Source organism: Aspergillus oryzae, chromosome 1, assembly GCF_000184455.2.
Source record: "Aspergillus oryzae RIB40 DNA, chromosome 1".
Classification (NCBI taxonomy): domain Eukaryota; kingdom Fungi; phylum Ascomycota; class Eurotiomycetes; order Eurotiales; family Aspergillaceae; genus Aspergillus; species Aspergillus oryzae.
This window is the reverse complement of record NC_036435.1, coordinates 4,605,320-4,624,350: the sequence shown is the minus strand read 5'-3', so window position 1 is coordinate 4,624,350 and position 19,031 is coordinate 4,605,320. Positions and strand designations below refer to the sequence as shown.

General features: G+C 49.8%; 4 protein-coding genes across 4 annotated transcripts; 3 read left to right on the top strand and 1 right to left on the bottom strand.

Moving 5' to 3' along the window:
- Positions 1–5,910: 5,910 nt before the first annotated feature.
- Positions 5,911–6,673, bottom strand: AO090005000687 (uncharacterized protein; the record flags this gene model as incomplete). Its single annotated transcript, XM_023233981.1, has 2 exons — positions 5,911–5,986; positions 6,198–6,673. The coding sequence occupies 2 exons, from the start codon at positions 6,671–6,673 to the stop codon at positions 5,911–5,913; spliced, it is 552 nt and encodes a 183-aa protein (XP_023089066.1).
- Positions 6,674–7,974: 1,301 nt separating this feature from the next.
- Positions 7,975–11,330, top strand: AO090005000688 (uncharacterized protein; the record flags this gene model as incomplete). Its single annotated transcript, XM_023233980.1, has 4 exons — positions 7,975–8,274; positions 8,335–8,576; positions 8,637–8,799; positions 8,862–11,330. 4 exons carry the CDS (start codon positions 7,975–7,977, stop codon positions 11,328–11,330), a joined length of 3,174 nt encoding a protein of 1,057 aa, XP_023089067.1.
- A 947-nt stretch (positions 11,331–12,277) lies between these two features.
- On the top strand, positions 12,278–12,930 carry AO090005000689 (uncharacterized protein; the record flags this gene model as incomplete). The annotated part of the gene is made up of 3 exons (XM_023233979.1): positions 12,278–12,442; positions 12,621–12,710; positions 12,859–12,930. The coding sequence occupies 3 exons, from the start codon at positions 12,278–12,280 to the stop codon at positions 12,928–12,930; spliced, it is 327 nt and encodes a 108-aa protein (XP_023089068.1).
- A 1,972-nt stretch (positions 12,931–14,902) lies between these two features.
- On the top strand, positions 14,903–18,739 carry AO090005000690 (non-ribosomal peptide synthetase; the record flags this gene model as incomplete). Its single annotated transcript, XM_001817674.3, has 1 exon — positions 14,903–18,739. One exon carries the CDS (start codon positions 14,903–14,905, stop codon positions 18,737–18,739), a length of 3,837 nt encoding a protein of 1,278 aa, XP_001817726.1.
- Positions 18,740–19,031: the final 292 nt, after the last annotated feature.

Genomic DNA, 19,031 nt, shown 5'->3' with positions numbered 1-19,031 from the left:
GATTATCACAGGACCGACATTGAAGTAAATACTTACTAAGAGGAGAGCGTACGATAGGTTACGGTCGACAGAACCAGGATGAAATTCGCTTTTACTAGCCGAGCTCTAACATAAACGCCAAATCAGAGTGCCTTCCAGTAGAGAGCCGGATGTCACCTGTCTCCCTCCCTTGCCCGGTATGAACACTGGAAACTTTTCGCCGGTAACAACCCATGAGTCTAATGTAATGAATAATAGATCCCTGCTTTCCGACCTTTCAAGCATTTCTAAGATCAGACCGGAAAAGTCCCTAATTGGTTATATGTGAGCGCAGGTCCACACGACCCACAACTTAAACCCCTGCTGCGAGAGTGGGCATTTCGCAAGCTCGTTTGGAGTGAGTTAGTTTACCGTGTTATAAAAAAGAATGCATGGAATTAGCTCGTGGAGAGACTGTTGGTGGAGGGGAAAAAGCACGTGTGCGGAAATAGGCTACTTATTAGAGACCAACTACAGAATCAACTAGCTTATTTTCTTTTTACCCAGATTCCGCCCCACGGCACTTTTCAAGACGGAATGAGAACGCTTTATTCCATGAGAAGTGCCGTAGGCGGGGTCTTATCGCCCGTTTCGGAAACAAACTTTCTAGCAAAATATAGGGTTATGTACTCTAGCGGGGACAAATTCCTAGCAGAATCTCTAATCTACATGAAATTTTTACCGAGGTGAACCTATGGCTTCTTCTGTATGATGATATCTCATATATTACGCAGAAATATATTACACTCTTTACGAATGGACAAGCTCCATAGCTCACGGAATGCCTAGTCTTCCTTTTTGAACTCATTTGCTACCGGTACTTTTTTTTTTTTTTTTTTTTTTTTTTTTTTTTTTTTTTTTTTTTTTTTTTTTTTTTTTCTGGATACCAGTTAGTCTACATGCCCGGGCAGAATCCTGCCCTTCGATTTTCATCCCACTAAAAAGTGCAATTGCAATGAGTCTGACTGTATTTCACCGTGCCGTGTAGTTACATCGAACGCTGTCCTTGTGCAAATGTACGCTGGTCTAATCGAACAGGTGAACTAGTGCCAAGCTGCGTTGATGTACGTTCTCAAGGTAGTGATTATAGTAGACTTGTTTATTTATTCACACATAGAAAATGGCACTAGAAATACAACATTGGGTGGCTGAGATTTTGATGTGATAATACTGACCAGCACACGGGTTCATTCGATAGTATAGAACAACTGGTCAAATTGCTCGAGATCATTCAGCAGATCCCCACTCAACTGCATATCATCTAAGTCAAACCAACCAGGGACAGTTAAATCGTTTGATGGAAGGATTCTGGGGGAGTGGGTTTGCTTGAGTTCTATCTATCCTTGTCTGTCTCGCCACTGATAAGCTGGGCTATAGACGCAATACGCCGCACGATAAGTGCATACGCCCGAGTTCATATGTGCTTTTGATTGAGTTCCCCAGTATCAAAATGACGTTGTATCTAGTATTTGTTGTATGGTTTTGGAGAACTAAAACATTGAGATTTTGGTGGTGGGAGGGGGGAGGGGGCCAATTAGAAGTCCCCATGGTGAAAGATCAACATGTATGAGGAACGTTCGTGGTGGTACAAAATGGCTTGAGCTTTAATTTGATTTGCTGTTTGATCTTTTATTAAGATTTTCAGTCGAGTAGCTCCTGTGTAAGGAATTAAGGTCTGTATTGTCATACATATACAGTATGTCTAAAATACTCTACCAGATTCTCGATTCTTGAAAGTCAACAATGAGGGCTGTTACCTTGGGTTTGAGACTTATGCCGAAACTTTTTAATTCTTCTGGGACTTCGAATCGTTCCCATACGGTGCTTGGGCGTGGATACTCAGGAAGTAGCTGCTTGATTGCAGTGTATCTAAATCCGTTGAATCAATGTACGAGGTTGAAAGAGTAGATGTGGGCATTGTACGAATAGTGCGGGGACATGTAGTCCTTCTACATAGTCTGGCCCGACAGAAAGGGTCATGACCGAGCGTGCTAGGCCGAAAAGAAGGAGTTATTCAAGTATGTGATCCGTCAAGGCATTTAATACATGGCACGGCCCTACTACCGCGGTAAGTTGGCCAAGGGATAAGCTCTCATAATATCATTCTCTCCCACAGCAAAAAAGTAAGCCTTGTGTGTTGCCCACTTCAAGGAAATGGTATGTACTCGAGTTTAAGGGGAAAAGACTGTTTCTCGAGGATGAAAGGATGAGCATATGGAACTGCATCGTAGACAAATTCCGGGTACCAGGTAGAGAAACCACAAGGGTAACGACCCAGTATTTCCTTATCGGCTTGGCTGTCCAATGCCTTCCAAAGAGTTACGTCGTCTGCGTTGAGGTTGCTGCTTGGAATACCGAGGCTCCCATCCAGGCCATCGGGTTTGTACTTCACTGATGGGGCGAGCTTCCACCCGGTGATAGCGACTAGGGCGTCTGTTTTGAGATTAGTACCATCCGCGAGAGTTACCTTACATTTCCAGCTCTTCCTCTTCGGGTGGGCTTCTCGGCCTGAAATCCATTGGATTGTCCCGACCCTCGATATTGTCATATACCCCGGTTGTGTATTCGTACTTATGCAATCTGTCTTCTTGTATAATTCCTGCGTGTTATCCATGAGCACGCGGCGAGTGTGTTTGCGGCGGCGGATTTTATGAGGAGTGCGGTTGCTTGTGGGGCGGTGGTTTTCTCGCGTCCATTGTTTGTGAATTTGGGGGTTGGTGGGGGGTGTTCGCTTCTTGCGGGGTTGACTGTTCTTTGTGTTAGGGGGATTTATTTCTTGAGGTTTTATGGGGGTGTTGTGAGGAGGAGATCTGGGTTTGGGGGGAGATGGTGAGGGTCTTGTATTAGAGTTAGAGATATTGTCTTTGGGGAGTTGAATGTATGGGATAGATTTATGAGTATGTCTTAGAGAGTACTTTTGGTTTGCCTGTGAGGTTGATCTCAATCTATCGTAGAACACAGCAATCTACGATAGCACATAGCGTCCGCTTGCGTATAACTCCAAGCTATGCCCAATAATATCTATAAAAGGCCATTGGGCATTCCCGCGCATGATCCGTGCCCACAAGTGTACGACGAAAAATGCTAGTCTCTCACAGTTCAGGCCATCGGATGTATTATCCTCACTATCATCAAGAGATGTTCTGCCTTCTTCCACGATCCGACGGACCCAGTTCAGCAGCCGCTGCTCATGTTCTGCTCTAGTGTCAGTTTTTGCAGATACCGATAGATGCACTGAGAACTGCTGGGGCTGAGGCACTCACCTTCTAATGGTTGCCTTTCCTGCGTTTCGCCTACAGCATGCAACCATTTACTCAGTAAGACTGCAAACTCTACGCCGCAGAGTGCGTGTTGGTTACTCCATACAAAGGCTTGACTTCGGGATATGTACTCCAGGCCTAGCTTTACTGGGATGCTCAGTGCGTGCGTGGCGTGGAGTAGAGCGGGAAGTAGGCGGCGACTGCGAATTAGAGGTCTGGAATCAAGCAATGTGGAAGCGATCTGTCGTGGATCTCTTGTTATCAATGCTCTGCAGGGACCGAGGTCTAGCTGAAGGCGGGTATATGCCAATCCAAGCAACGCGGTCGATGTGAAAGGTATAGGGCCGTTAGGGTTCAGGGGATCAAGACTGGATTCGGGTGCGAGTTGCCATGTTGATGTCCAGCGTCGCAAGGCGTTCCTTTTTAGTCAGCTATTTTCAAACTAGACCATGTAGCAACGGGGCCGGGTACTCTTACTCAAATATGTCCAGCTGATCAGACGAAATAACACCTGACAGCGATGCCTGCCTGCTCAGGAGAATGCGATGGAGCAGTCCATGTATCAAAATGATGCTGGCTGACGGGGAAGGAATTGGCTTGAGGGAGCTCGGGGCATCCTTGCCCGCTAGGAGAAAGGCTAGGGCATCTTGGAAAAGGCTCTGCTCTCGATGAATGTCTCGGCGAAATTGTCTCCAGTTGCTCTCGTCAACCGCTCTCCAATCCTCGCACGTGCACGGGAGCCGAAGGTTGATTTCATGGCTCAAGAGAATAGGTGGTAGATTATATGCAATGCTTTGCAGGTTCAGGAAAGCAAATGCAAAGAGTTTAACACGGCGATCCAGCTCCAGGCATAGCCACGTCCGCCAATCAAGCTCGTCTGAGTCTGGGATGTTCACTTCTACCAATCCGCTTTCTCTCAACAGGCGAACGAGTGTGCTTTGAAGACCACAAACGCCTTTGACAACCTCGGGGTCTTGCTGCCAGGTTGCGTATATAGCGAGATTGAGTAGACACCTGATATCATCCGTAATTGTCGGACTCGGAGAATAAGGGTCAGTATGTATTATGATCGGCTGCGGTAATATGTCAGATTTGCACGAGGTTGCCTCTCTGTGTCGCTGCCGCTCATGAAAAATTGCTTTCGATGCGTAAAAGAGTAACCGCCCTTTACGGTGCTCATACCGATATTGAGCACCAGATGCTGCCATCGATAAAATCAACTCCAGGGAATAGTTCTCCGGCAGGAATGATGGGCCATGCATAAATGGAAAATGTGGATAAACCCTGTCGAAGTAAGCATTTAAGAACCGGGTTAAAGAGTCACGAGATGGCAAGGCGAATCCAGGCAATAAATGTTGGAATGGACCAAGGGCCTGCACCAGGTGTGTCCTCTGTGCCTCAGTGATCTTTAACTGTGGCATATACACGGCTGCCTGCACCGCTGATTTCCAAGAGTAAGAAGCTCACTGTTAGTGTTCGCGAGTTTAGGAGAAGGATTGAAGAGTATTTTACCTGCTGGATTCAATGGTATAGGCAATAACGTGGGTGACTGTGCACGGTGAGCGCCCTCGCTTTGCTCCTCGTCGTAGTCTGGCCTTGAGTTTAGGGAGACACGAGTGTGGTAGTTATCCACTTCATTAGATAATGGTGCATGCTCTAGTGGGACACTCCTCAGATCGATAAGACTCTCTGAGTCAAGAGCCAGACCCATACTATCGATGAAGCTAGTGAAGTCCACCAAAGGGTCATAGAAACTAGGTGGATCGGGAAATGTGACATCTATCGACCTTTTAGCTACACACACATAGTTCAACGGCAACAGAGAACTTACCTGGTCCTTGAGTAATGGGAAGCACTGTATTACCTGGGCTGATTCCAGCAGGCAGCGTCTTCGGAGTTGCTTCTACAACTGATTCATTCGCCGATGTGTTATACCCCACGAGGTGGTTTCCGTTCGATGCCGCACGAGAGCTTGTGCCCACTGTGGCATTAAAGCCTGGAGTAGATGCCGAGAGATATGGCTCCGTCGTATTTGGGGTCTCCACCCGCGAGGTGCGATTATTTGACGGAGAGATAGTATCTGAATGTAGTTCACTAGCTCGTGAGCGCGCTTCTTTACGCGAGGGTGTCAGATTTTGATCGCCACCATGGGCGATTCGTTGGTGACGCTTTAGAAGATCTTTCCTAGCAAATGTCTGCCCACAGGCACATACAAAGGGTTTTTCATTTGTATCTTTGAAATATCAGGCTTTTAATTCTCGTAACCTCAAGCGGTATGAATATACTCAGTAGACTTACGGAGTCTCACATGACGTTGGAGGTGCTCCAAACGTCGAAAGTCCCGCTGACAGTATGTGCAAGTGAAAGACTTTCCTACCCCAGTACTAGATTGACGACCCACACTGGAGATGCGAGAAGGTGGCATTGCTTGCTAGCATGCGAGATTCTTGTCTGTCGGTGGGACTTTCTCCAACGATCTGAAGATTTGTTGGAGATGATATGCACGTGACGTGATGTCATTTTTTTCAGGTTAGGGCTTGAGGAATGAACAACAGTAGTCAATAACGATAGCTCAAATAAACATACAGATTTATGTGAGTAATGTTTCAAGTGTATAAGCTTTCGTCCTCAATCAACCTAAAGTCCATTGTGGGTGAGTGAGTTGACTCTCGTCGCCGCCGTTAGATCCACCATCACCAACGACGCACCTTTTATAATTTCCATAACCGCTATATCTACCGCAACCTCCTTTCCGATCCAATTACAGAGCTCGACCTCTAGAAGAGAGTCGACACAGAAGGTATGCAGAGGTGCGTAGGCATCCACCTCCGCATCCTCGGGCATCAGGTGGTATGAATGGACCATCTTGCCAATGACAGCTCGTCTCACAATTTCACGTGCTTCTCGTACAGACGTTACCTCCTGGAAGAGGTTCTTAAATCTATCTTATTATGGCATTCGCCTTGCAAAACGGAGTCACCGGAGATATTGTCAAGCTCGAGTCGGCTAAAGAGGGGCGTTTCAACCAGCGTCTTGCGGTCGTCACCACTTCCAGAAATTCTGCATACCAGCTGAGCCGTGTCGGGGTCCAGGATCTGTTTACTAGTTTTGCAATAATCGTTCAGAATACCATATAATTGCGCTCGTGTGACGGGTACTAGTGACCCGTATGCAGGCACCTTATCAAGAAGCCGAGCAGTCTCTACCAGTATACCGTCGTCAATCATAGTTCCAAGATCCAAGGACACAGCTTTCTGACCGTGAGCGATTCGATAGCGTGCGAGGCCATCCATGTGCGAATTCCACACAGCGTAATTAGATTGACCGGTGAGTCCAATAATATTACTAGCAGATGATAGCATGACAAAGAAGTCCAAGTCCTTGGGAAGATTCATTTCCGGATTTCATGACCCAAGGGCCTTGTATTCAACAGCCATTCGCCAATCCTCATAGGTCATGTCGCTGAACATTGAATCCCGTAGGACCATGGATCCCTGCACGCAACCTTTTACCGGGGGCATTGTCTGCGATATCTTCTGCATAACTTGCCTCACGAATTCCGCGTCTATCACATCGCATGGTGGAGTATGGACATACAACCCCTGCGCAGAGAGTTCAACAATGAGTTCGAATATAGCAATGGCCTTGGCTCCCGATCGACCCAGAAGAACCAAATTGCGGGCCCCTCTGTCAACCATCCATCATGCTATAGTCCGACCAGCCCACCAAGGCGTCCAGCAATAACGTAGGTCGCGTCAGGTTTGAGCTTGAACAAGACCATGATCTCTAAGATATTAGGGGCCTTGACCTTTGGAGTCAGATCAATCACCGTTTTACCCATGGCAGTTCTATCCTGCATTGAGTTGAGAATCCTCTCCACAGAACTTGAATCGTCGACCTTGTAAGGGGACTGACTGAACGCGAAGCTGACTCTCAGCTATAAGCTTCAGGACTGTTTCTATAGCTCCCTTGGCTGTTTCTTGTCTATCACGCATCCACATTGCGCTAACAAAGTGGGTAAAAGAGACTTGTCGGCCTGTCTGTGTTAGCGAAAAGCTGCCGTTCGACAGGCTGTCAATATGAATTAGTTGTCCCGTAAGATGCCACACAGTCCCAGGAAGCTTGTAGAATCTCTTCACCCAATATATTTTATTACCACATTAAGTCCGTCGCCCTTAGTTATCTTCATCACGCTGCGGGTAAGCCTGGTATCGCTGCTGTAAAAGATATGATCATTGTTTCTTTTCCCGTGTGCTCACAGTAGTATAAACTTCAGCACCGACAAGCTGCTTTGCCTGTACCTACTAAGCAAACCCCGAGACTGACCCACTACAATCAAAAAAAAAATAATAGTATAAAATTAGGTGGTAATGGAGTGAGGTGTGTCAGTGTTACCATACTGTAAATCAGCGGAAACAAAGAAAAGAGTGGGGGCCAAGGACACTCTTAACACAGTCATTAAGTATTGTATACATCCATACATACGATGACCGAGGGGAACCCTGTTTGAACGACTTAACGGTCATCCTATACCTGGACTTGCCGGCTTTTACTGTCATTGTCATGTCTTATTACCCCCCCACACCTACGTGTACATGGTCCATACGGTGCCGCATGTCCCGTGTAGAATATAATCTACTACTGCTGGTCTCCTCATCCTGAAATTTACTACTACCAGACCCAACTTTCCTTCACCATGGCTACCACTAACGCCTCGGCCTTCAATCCTCGCACCCAACTTCTCCCTCACATCGTCGACCATTATGCTAAGGTTAAGCCCGAGGCTATCTACGCCGAATACCCGATCTCTCTCATGACCTATGAAGATGGTTATCGGCCAATTACCTTCAGACTCTTTGCCAATGCGATCAATGGCATTGCCTGGTGGTTGACAGAGAAACTGGGCCCCGGCAACGGCGAGATTCTGGCATACGTGGGACCCAATGATCTTCGATACCCAGCCTTGGTACTGGGTGCCGTTAAGGCGGGATACCGCGTAAGTGATTGGTAGGAATAGAGTTACGCCAGTGCAGATAAGATTAACTAGAGAGCTTAGATGTTTCTCACATCCCCGCGGAATAGTGTGGCCGCTCATAGTAGCCTGTTCACACGCCTCGAGTGCAGTAAGCTGGTCGCCCCGGTGCCTCGACCGCCCCCAGTCAAGGCGATTCTGAAGGCGCAGCCAACACTGGAGATCCTTGATGTCCCCAGTGTAGATGATTTGACTAGCAAGGACTATCCGCATTTTGAGTTCCTGAAGACCTACTCGGAAGTCGCTGGGGAGACTCTGGCGGTGATGTAAGTTCTGTGCCATCCCTCCACGAATCTATTGAGAAAGTCGCATGATTGACTTGTTAGCCATACATCCGGTTCCACGGGAATCCCTAAGCCGATCTTCTGGACCCATGACACCGCCTGCAAGCACATGCATATGACTTTCTTGGATCCTCCAGAGGGTTTCGAGAGTCAAGACAGCTGGTTGTTTGGCAAGAGAATATTTCTTGTCCCGCCTCCTTTCCACGTAAGCTACTTCCATGCCAACAAACGATATACATGTGGTGTCGAGATCTAATAACCCGATAGGCTGCTGGGCTGGCTTATTCGCTTTTCATCAGTATCCCCGTCAGCACGACCATCATCTTTCCTGCGTCTGGAGGCCTTCCTACCGCAGCTGCACTGGTAGAAGCGAGGAAGAAAACCCCAATCGATATTCTCTTAGGGGTGCCATCAATCATCCAAGAACTCTCGCAGAGTCCCGAGCTCTTGGACTACTGCAGCAGACACATGAGTCGCTTAATATATTGCGGCGGGGATCTACCCCAGCCTATTGGTGATACCGTGGCTGCTAAAATAAAACTGACAAATCTGTATGGAGCCTCGGAAGTGGGAATGATCAGCACCATCCACTCCAAGACCGACCGGAATCCACTCAAGGATTGGCGATATCTTCATATCAATCCCCAGATGGGTGCTGAACTACGCCAAGTGACTGATAGAGAACACGAGCTTGTCTTGGTCCGTGACCCAGAGTTTAAAGCGCACCAGTTCTCTTTTACTATTTTCCCAGATCGACAGGAATATCATACGAATGACTTGTTTGTGCGGCATCCCGAAAAGCCAGATCTCTGGCGCTGGAGCTCACGTGCAGATGATGTGATAGTCTTTCTGAATGGTGAAAAGACCAATCCAGTATCGATGGAACAGTATGTTGCTGTGTCCAATCCGGAAGTATCTGCGGTCCTAGTAGCTGGTGCACGCCGCTTCCAGGCATCTCTTCTGGTTGAGCTTGAACCTGGAAAGCAGGACCTCAACATAACAGAACGCGCCGCTATGATCGAGAAACTATGGCCCAGTATTGAACAAGCCAACGCTGTGTGTCCAGCTCATGCACGTGTAGCTAAAACCCATATTCTATTTACCAAGCCTGGAAAGCCTATGCTTCGCGCCGGAAAGGGAACTATTCAGCGAGCTGGTACACTAGCTCTCTACGCAGCAGAGCTAGATGCCCTGTATACTGACGCGGATAGATTGTCGCAGGCTGACAATGAACAGCAAGCCAGTACCGGCCGTGTGGATGATCCTCAGCTTCTTGCAGATTATATTCGGCAATCAATGATTTCTGTCACCGGGTGGAACCAGCTTAGCAACACCGAAAATTTCTTTGAACTGGGACTGGACTCTCTGCAGGCGATCACCGTGACTCGAATATTTAGGAGGGGCCTTAATTTCCCGACTTTTAGCCCTAACCTCATTTACCTCCACCCTTCCGTGAAGGAACTCACCCAGACGGTGCTGCGCCTCCAGCAACATCATGAGGCCTCCGCAGAGGCCACAAAGGAAGCCCAGCTACAACAGCGGGATCAGCTGCTACTGGAGCTCAGTGCGCAAATTACCCCCCGCGCGTCTGAGAAACATATAGTCATGCTTACTGGCTCCACTGGTAGCCTGGGCACATATATCCTTGACACTCTATTGAAAACCCCCTCTGTCGCCCATATACATTGCCTCAACAGGAAAGATAATGCCGTTGATATACAGCGTCAAAAGAGCGAAGCGTACGGGTTGAACCTTGATATGTCTCGCGTTAGCTTCTGGACATCAGATCTCTCAAAGCCAGGGTTAGGCCTACAATCTGATGTTCTCGACATCCTGCAAACTACTACTCTGGTAATCCATAATGCTTGGGCCGTCAACTTCAATCTCTCGCTAGCGTCTTTCAAACCCAATCTAGCCGGTGTAGTAAACCTGATCAATTTCTGTGGAAAGTCTGGCCAAAACCCACATCTGTTCTTTATCTCATCTATCAGCTCCACAATGGGCCACCGCACTGATAACGGCTTAACACCAGAGACAGTGATCAAAACAACATCACCGGCACCCAATGGCTATGCGGATAGTAAGTACCTGGCAGAGCAGTTACTGGACCAGGCCGCACGGCAAGACCCTGTGCATGTGCATTCCTCGTTTGCCCGCGTGGGTCAGATTGCCGGTCCTGTGCGCTCGCCGGGCCTCTGGAACAAGGCAGAATGGTTCCCGAGCCTCGTCATGAGCTCCCTACACTTGGGTGCTCTGCCCAACACACTCGGGCCAGTCCTGAATCGCGTCGACTGGATGCCGATCGATCTCCTGGCTGAAGTGCTGGTAGACCTGGCGCTGCGTGACCATGGAGTGTCTGCCGGTGGGTCTGTCAAGGTGTATCACCCGGTGAACCCTCGCCCTCTCGACTGGGAGGCTGTTCGACCGTTTGTGGTAGAGGCCCTCTCGAAAACCTCTGGGGAAACAGTGGATACCATTCCCTTCCAGGACTGGGTGCAGCGTGTTCGTCAGGATATTGAGACGGGGGCCAAGTTAAACGACGGTGAGCTGCAGGCGCTCCTCGCCAGGAACCCCGCCGCCAAGCTACTCCAGTTTTTCGAAGGGATCATGTCTCAAACTGAGCGGGAGAATGTGCTAGATACACGGCTCACGGTACAGCTGAGCGAGAAACTGCAAGCAGTGGATGCGGTGAAGCCTGAATGGATCCAGAAGTGGGTTGAAGAATGGCTTCAGTGATTTTTGACGTGAGCGAAACTTGACATCTTAGTATCCATACACAGTTACCAGGGTTATAGCAATGAACAGAAGCACTATGATTATCAGGGTCTCTTAAAATTCAACTACGATGATAGCTGAGAGTTGCCTATTGTAAGTTAGTCAATACCATCATTGGACACGGAGCGGAGTACCTGAATTAGCCGTGGTGGAAAGGCCCCGATATGTTGTCCATCAGTTACTAAATTCATGCTGTTATCGCTAAATGCTGCTTCGCCACTAGGCAGTTACCGTTCCTGTCCACGCCGGTCACACTGCTGTTTTTGTTCAGAAAGACAATATAGATGGTAGGATGATGTACAGCATTACTCACGAGACACCTCTCGCGAGCCCTAGAACCTACTAAGTGGCGCACTTGAGTCGTAGCCCCTCACTTCCCCATTATTGAGGTATAAAAAAATAGCATTGAAAAGGGGATCATTAAATGTTGATTGGGGTAAGTCAAGTGCAATCGGGCTGCTCATATCGTCCTCTGAACAAGAACAGCAATGAAAGGTCGTTGAATCAACATTCCAACTTACATCCAGGGCATGCATGACGCACCCATCTTACCCCTCCATCACAGAGGCTGGCTGAACCTGTCCGATAGTGCGGATTGCTACTAAAGCAGTAAAGTATAATGTGGAATTGTGGCTTCACACGGCTGCTTCGTGGACTGCGAATGGTGGGGAAAAATACATCCTCGTCGAAGCAGACGCATTGCAGAATTAACTTCAGCTGCGGAGAACTAATCCGAGTATCACTCGTTCCACGGGTGCTGATGGGGTAGCTGAAAGTTCGGCTCAACGTCTGCTGACCTGGAGAATATTACTATATAAAAGTCCTCTGAAGACTCTACCCTCTCCACACGATAATATTCCCCAGCTTTCAATATCTCCAAATTATCGTCATTCTCTAGTACAATCACAATGAGCAACAAACCCTTCAACGAAACCGCCCGGGACCTCAAACTAGACGAGGCCGCCGAAGAAAACGACGACTACATCTTATGTGGCGAGCTCCAGAATGACGAGGGTGAATGGGTTGCCGCTGAAATCAATCTAATGAAGTCTTTGGGCTGTCTCAATCGTCTGGTACGTAGCTTGACTCTTACAATATCCCATGCTCCCCGGTTCTGGACACACCTTCACCGGTCTCTATACAGCCCACGTGGCGTGGGGTGGCAAAGACTTCTCGAAATCAGCGGACTGTGTCGAGTTCAGTGTCAATCCTATTCCTGTTCCGACGAGTGAAGACGACATTCACGGCCAGTTGCAGGAAAGACCCATGTTGTCCGTGACAATCCAGCCGGATTGGAGTGAAGAGCAGGTAGAGGCGTGCGCGGGTTTGAGCGATGGAATCGTGAGTAATAATGGGCAGTTTGAGTTTCGGCTAGACCGCATTCCTCAAGATCAAAGGATCATGAAGGCTTATTAGGAGGATTAGAAACCCTTTTATGTAGTTATTTCAATATAACCCTTGTTGATCTTTTCTTGAAAAGCCGGTCTAGACTCTGATATGTGGAGTATCTACGGGAGATGTCAGTCGTCCTGTTGGATCTAGAACCTTCAATTCGTTCTAGTAGGCTGGGAAGATAGTGTAAGAAGGACCATCTATATAGACAGCCTTCGACAGGTAGGGTTATCATTTAGTCCTTTGTCTACCTACCAATACCAATGGCTAAACGCATAGCAAGTATGGGGCGGTGAGCGCTACCTTGTCTTGGGGGGCCAAGAAGGTGTCCCTACAATATATCGGTATGTAAATAAGAGGCGTTCTTGTCTATATATCTTTATCTAATTGGTAGACTATCGATGCCCTATAATATGGAGCTCTTCTACGATATCTCAATACTTCTAGTTATATATTTTCGTCTATCCGCTTCAATATACATATATTTTTTTGTCAATGAAGATATCCAGAAAGGCTACAGTACATCAACAACTGATCAAAGTGCCAGCATGGCCAAACGCATGACTCTGCGTAAGCTGTCCACGACCATAAATCCTAAGCGGTGATATCAACTCACGCCTGCATAACTTCATGTCTTAGATATAGCTTCTTTGGTTAATTTATAGGCTTTCCCAATAGAGGTCATATCATCCCAACCATGCTTAGCATGTTTCTGACGGTCCCAACATGATTCAGGTCGAAGGGGTTGGAATCCACTAGAAAACATGAATCGATAGTTGATGTTTTTGTTCTATCCTAATCATTGAATTATTTCCCATGTGATTGCGCGGGTCTCTGCCCCTGGCCAAAATTAGATTGCCGTTGATTGGCTAGTGGGAGTGAGGTAAGCATTACTCACGTGACTTAACGCACGCGACACCGCTGGTTCGAAGAGGAAAGGTCGCAGGAGCACAGACGACCGCTATCAGCACGTGCGATAAGACCGGTTTGACAGCATGGCAAAAATCCCTTTTGTTACTGGCTACTTCGAATATGTGGAAGTAACAGCGAAACCTGAATATTTACACGATAATGTGAAGAGTCGCAGTATGGGAAAGGCAAAGGGTTACCCTATACGAAGTACAAGATGGAATACTGAACGTAGGTCTAGTACCTAGAGTATATGCCAGGTACCTACACAGGAACCAGGGCAATCGGGTCAGGAAACCTAGCGGTAGCCAATGACATTGTGGACCCTGGCTCCCTTGAAGCTCGCGACAGCTCTCAGCAAAAATGTTGAGAGGAATCGAACCGATTTGGACACAAGTATTAAAAGCGAAGGTCTTGAAGCATGTGAAAGTGGGTCAGAAACGACAAGAGACAAGGTGGGTAAGATATCGGAGTGGAGGCTCTCCAGAGTCCGGCTGTTAGTCCACGGGGAAGAGGCTCCATCCGGGCAGTGGATCGGCATATCGATAGAGGGTGTTGGTTGCCTCGAAAAAAACGAGAGAGGCTATACGATATGGGCAACGTTCATGACCGAGGGTTATAGTTGGCACTACAGATGGAGATGGGTTGACTAGATCGTCCTAGCGAGTCCTGTACCTTGCGAGATGCATTGAAAGTAGGGTTAATGGTGGTGTTCTGACCTTCTCACTGGTGCAAAGGAACCCCTGCTTAGCGTGTTGAGAGAGCTGGCTAACCCATCTGGGTATGAGAACCCGGCTGAACTTTGGTCGTCGATGGCCTGGAAAAACATGGAAAAATAATAAACGATCGATATCATTATCGTCCCCCCACTATGCTAAGAGTATCCACGGAAGCGAAAAAAATACCCATTGGTCTTAATTCCCCCCATAATGTTGTCCCTCCTTCGTGTCCCACTGGAATTTCTCGGTCTGCGACCAAGGCAACGGACAACCTGTGAGTTTCTTGTATTTATCCCCGGCACCTTGCCTTCTTTTCCATCAACTCTTAGGAATACCAGTGACTAATGAACAATTCACGCTGACTCCTAGATCCCACGACTGTCAACTTAAATACCCTCTCTTTTCAACCGCTGGATGCCTTGAATATCCCTCCATCAGCTTCATTCTTTTCATTCTCCTTATCCTCCTCGTCCTCCTGAATTCCTCTTCCTTGTCTAACGATATAACGATACCATGTCGATCATTGATACCACCAAAGACCTTTCCGCGCTCTTCACAAAACAAGTCCAGGCCACGCCCGATGCCATTGCCTTAGAAGATGAAAACACCACCTACACCTATGCGGAATTAGATCAAGAGGTCGAGACCTTGACTCGTCGCCTTCGGGGCTACGGAGTCGGTCGGGATAGTCTCGTGGGGGTGCTGCTACCGCGCAGTGCGGACTACGTAGTTGCTTGTCTGGCAGCTCTCCGTGCGGGCGGCGCATTCCTGGTGCTAGAATTGGCTTATCCCCCTAGTCTCCTGGCCGATGTGATTGAGGATGGGCGGCCAACGGTCGTCATCACAAACCGGGCAGAGGTTGGCAAAATCAAAGCTAGCGTTCCGGTCATCATTCAGGATGAGCCGGCCCCAACGGCCAATGGACATGTTTCAGAGCCCTCTCCCCTCCCGTCAGACGACGACTTGGATCGCCTCGCATTTGTGTCGTATTCGTCCGGAACTACAGGCAAGCCGAAAGGCATTGCTAATCCCCACCGCGCCGCAGTTCTCTCCTATAACCTGAGATTTGGCGTGTCAGACCTGCAACAGGGTGATCGGGTGGCCTGTAATGTCTTCTTTGTCTGGGAGATCTTGCGTCCGCTGCTGCGTGGTGCGACAGTGGTTGCCGTGCCAGATGATGCAAGTTACGATCCTGCGGCGCTCGTCGACCTACTGGCGGCGAAGAAAGTCACGGAAACTCTGATGACCCCCACCCTCTTGGCTACGGTTCTTGCCCGTCACCCCCACGTAGGTGACCGGTTACCGGATCTGCGCACGTTATGGTTCAACGGTGAAGTCGTTACAACGGATCTTGCCCGGCGAGCCAGCAAGGCTTTCCCCCAGACGCGGCTCCTGAATTGCTATAGCGCATGCGAAACCCATGAGATCGCCTGCGGGGATATCCGAGAGATGTTGCAGCAGATCGACAGTGACGCACTCTATTGCCCCGTGGGTCCCCCCATTGACCCCGAGAACACGTACGTTTTGAACGAGTCCCTGCAAAAGGTGGACGTGGGCGTGAGTGGAGAGCTGTTTCTAGCAGGCCCCCAACTCGCCCGGGGATACCTGAATCTCCCGGAGACGACCGCCAAAGCATTCATCACGAATCCTTTCGACTCGGACCCCAGCTCCCGCTTGTACCGGACCGGCGATATTGCCCGATTGCTCCCGTCGGGTCTGCTCGAAATCACGGGCCGTGTGGGCGCGATGATCAAATTGCGCGGGTACTCCGTCGTACCGGCTAAAGTGGAATATGAAATTGTCACGAATTTGGCGGTCTCCCGCTGCGCGGTGGTCGCCTATGGAGAAGGCCTGGAGCGACAGTTGGTCGCGTATATTGTGCGAGACAAAGAGAAGTCTGCGGAACGTCCCGAAGTGGAAATCAATGATTCCGGCCACAGCCCAGCGGCACGTCGCACTCTTGCGCCTCACTTGGCCCATTATATGATCCCGGCTCTCTGGGTTGAGCTGGACAGCCTGCCAACCCATGAAGTCACGGGCAAAGTCGATCTGAAGAACCTCCCACCACCGCAGAGCCCTCAATTAGTCAATGGTAATGGGCCCAAACCAGCTAAAGACTCGATTAAACTGGATGAGATTGCGTCCATTTGGGCCGCCGTCCTGAAAACATCACGCACCCTTCTGAAGCAGACTGATGACTTCTTTGACCTTGGTGGACACTCCTTGTCTCTGGCCGACCTATCCTCCCGGCTCTCGAGGCATTTTGGCTTCCGCGTTCCAATCACCCGTCTTGCAGAGAACACAACACTGACGGGCCACCTGGAAACCGTTCGGGCGATCCGGGATGGGCACACAGCCGCTGTGCAAGCAGATCTTCCAGCGGTCTTGCGTGCTGATGCGACTCTGGATGATGAAATCACGCCCTCCAACGCCACGGCTTGTCCTATTGACAAAGCGGATACCGTACTGCTGACCGGTGTGACCGGTTTCCTGGGAGCATTCCTCCTTCATGATCTCGTGGAGAACACTTCTGCCCGGATTATCTGCTTGGTGCGGTTTAATGAACCGGCCAACGACGACCAGCCCGGAGGTATCGCCCGTATCCGCCGGAACCTCTTAGATTTGGGCTTATGGCGCGACTCAATCATGGAGCGGGTCGAGATTCTCCCTGGAAACCTTTCACGCACTCGTTTTGGTCTTTCCCCAGCAGCGTTCGACGAGCTCGCAAGCCGTGTCCAGGTGGTTGTGCATGCGGCGGCAACGGTGAACCTGGTGTACCCATACGCTGCATTGCGCGGACCCAATGTGGGCGGCACCAGAGAGGTGCTCCGCCTGGCTTGCAAGGGAGGCGCAACTGTGCAGTACGTCTCCACAAACGGTGTGCTGCCTTCATCCGGGGAGTCTGGCTGGCCCGAGGATGCCCTGTTGGATGTCGACCAAGTGCCCGACAAGCTGCTGGATGGGTATGGACAGACCAAGTGGGTAGCCGAGCAGCTTGTCCTCGAAGCGGCTCGTCGGGGATTGCCAGTGAAAATCCATCGTGCTGGTACTATCAGTGGCCATAGCGCCACCGGTGCCGCCAACGCGTGGGATCTTCTCACTGCTCTTATCGTCGAGTCTATCCATCTCGGATATGCCCCCGATGTCGACGGCTGGCGGGCGGAGATGACCCCTGTGGACTTCGTCAGCAAGGCCATCGTCCACCTGGCCAACCAGACCCACGCCGACCAAACGGTCTTCCACCTGGGTGATCCCAACCCGCTCAGCATGAACTCCGTCTTCGCAGAACTCCGAGAGCTCGGATACCCCACCCAGCCACTCGGCTGGGATGAGTGGGTGGCCCTCTGGACCCAGAAACGAGGCCCGGTGAAGGGAGGCGATGGTGCGTTTACCGTTGACATCCTTCGCAGTGGTATGCCTACCGTTGAGTTCCTCCGGGGCATTGTCGTGCTCAACAATGCCGCGACCCAACCGTCCTTGGCCGACTTGGACCGACCCCAGGTGGGACGGGCTCTGCTTGAAACCTACACGCGTCACTGGTTCGCCCGAGGATGGCTGACACGGCCTCCATCCCGGCAGAATGCTCTGGCGAGCTCACCAAAGCCGAAAGGTCCTCTCCATGGGAAGGTGGCCGTTGTGACCGGTGCATCCTCTGGCATTGGTGCCGCCGTGGCAGTGGCATTGGCCCGTGAAGGCTGCCACGTAGCCCTCGCTGCTCGCCGGGCGGACGCCCTCGAATCAGTTAAGGGTCGAATGACAGCTTATGGAGTGAAGGTGATTGCACGATCAACCGATGTGACGAATAGTGGACAGGTGGAAGCTCTGCTGAGCGCTGCGAACGAAGAGCTGGGTCCCGTCGACATCCTCGTTTCGTGTGCAGGCGTGATGTACTTTACCATGATGGCGAATGTGAAGACCGATGAGTGGGATCGCACGGTCGACGTCAACTGCAAGGGCCTCCTGCACTGTCTCTCTGCCACTGTGCCGGGCATGCTGTCCCGTAGCCGCGGCCATATTGTTGCCATTTCTTCGGATGCCGGCCGCAAAGTCTTCCCTGGCCTTGGTGTCTACTCCGCTAGCAAGTTCTTCGTCGAGGCTACACTCCAGGCCCTGCGGCTGGAGACAGCGGGCACCGGCTTGCGCGTGACCAGTATCCAGCCGGGAAATACATCGACCCCCCTTCTCAACATGTCTACGGACGCCGAAGCCGTGAAGAAATACGGCGAGCCATCTGGAGCTCAGATTCTGGACCCAGAGGATATCGCCAACTCGATTGTTTACGCTTTGCGCCAGCCGGAACATGTGTCGGTTAATGAAGTCCTCGTTGAGCCCCGGGACGAGCCAATTTAGGTTGGGAGCTCCTTTCTCCCACGCTTTCGAATTTGTTCTGGATTATTTCTATTTTAGCGTTGCGAAGTCTTTCACTTTTACTGATATTTCTTTTAATTTTCCGCTTTTGTTCTTTCACGCAAACTTATGAAAAGCTAGACATGGGATCTTACGCGGCTATACTGGTATACTCATAATAGATCAATGCCTCTATTTGAACTTTATTAAAAACGTATACCACTATTGCATTCTATTATCATCGGCTACATGCCGCTCACTGCAAAGGGAAGTGTGTATGTGATACAAATCACTG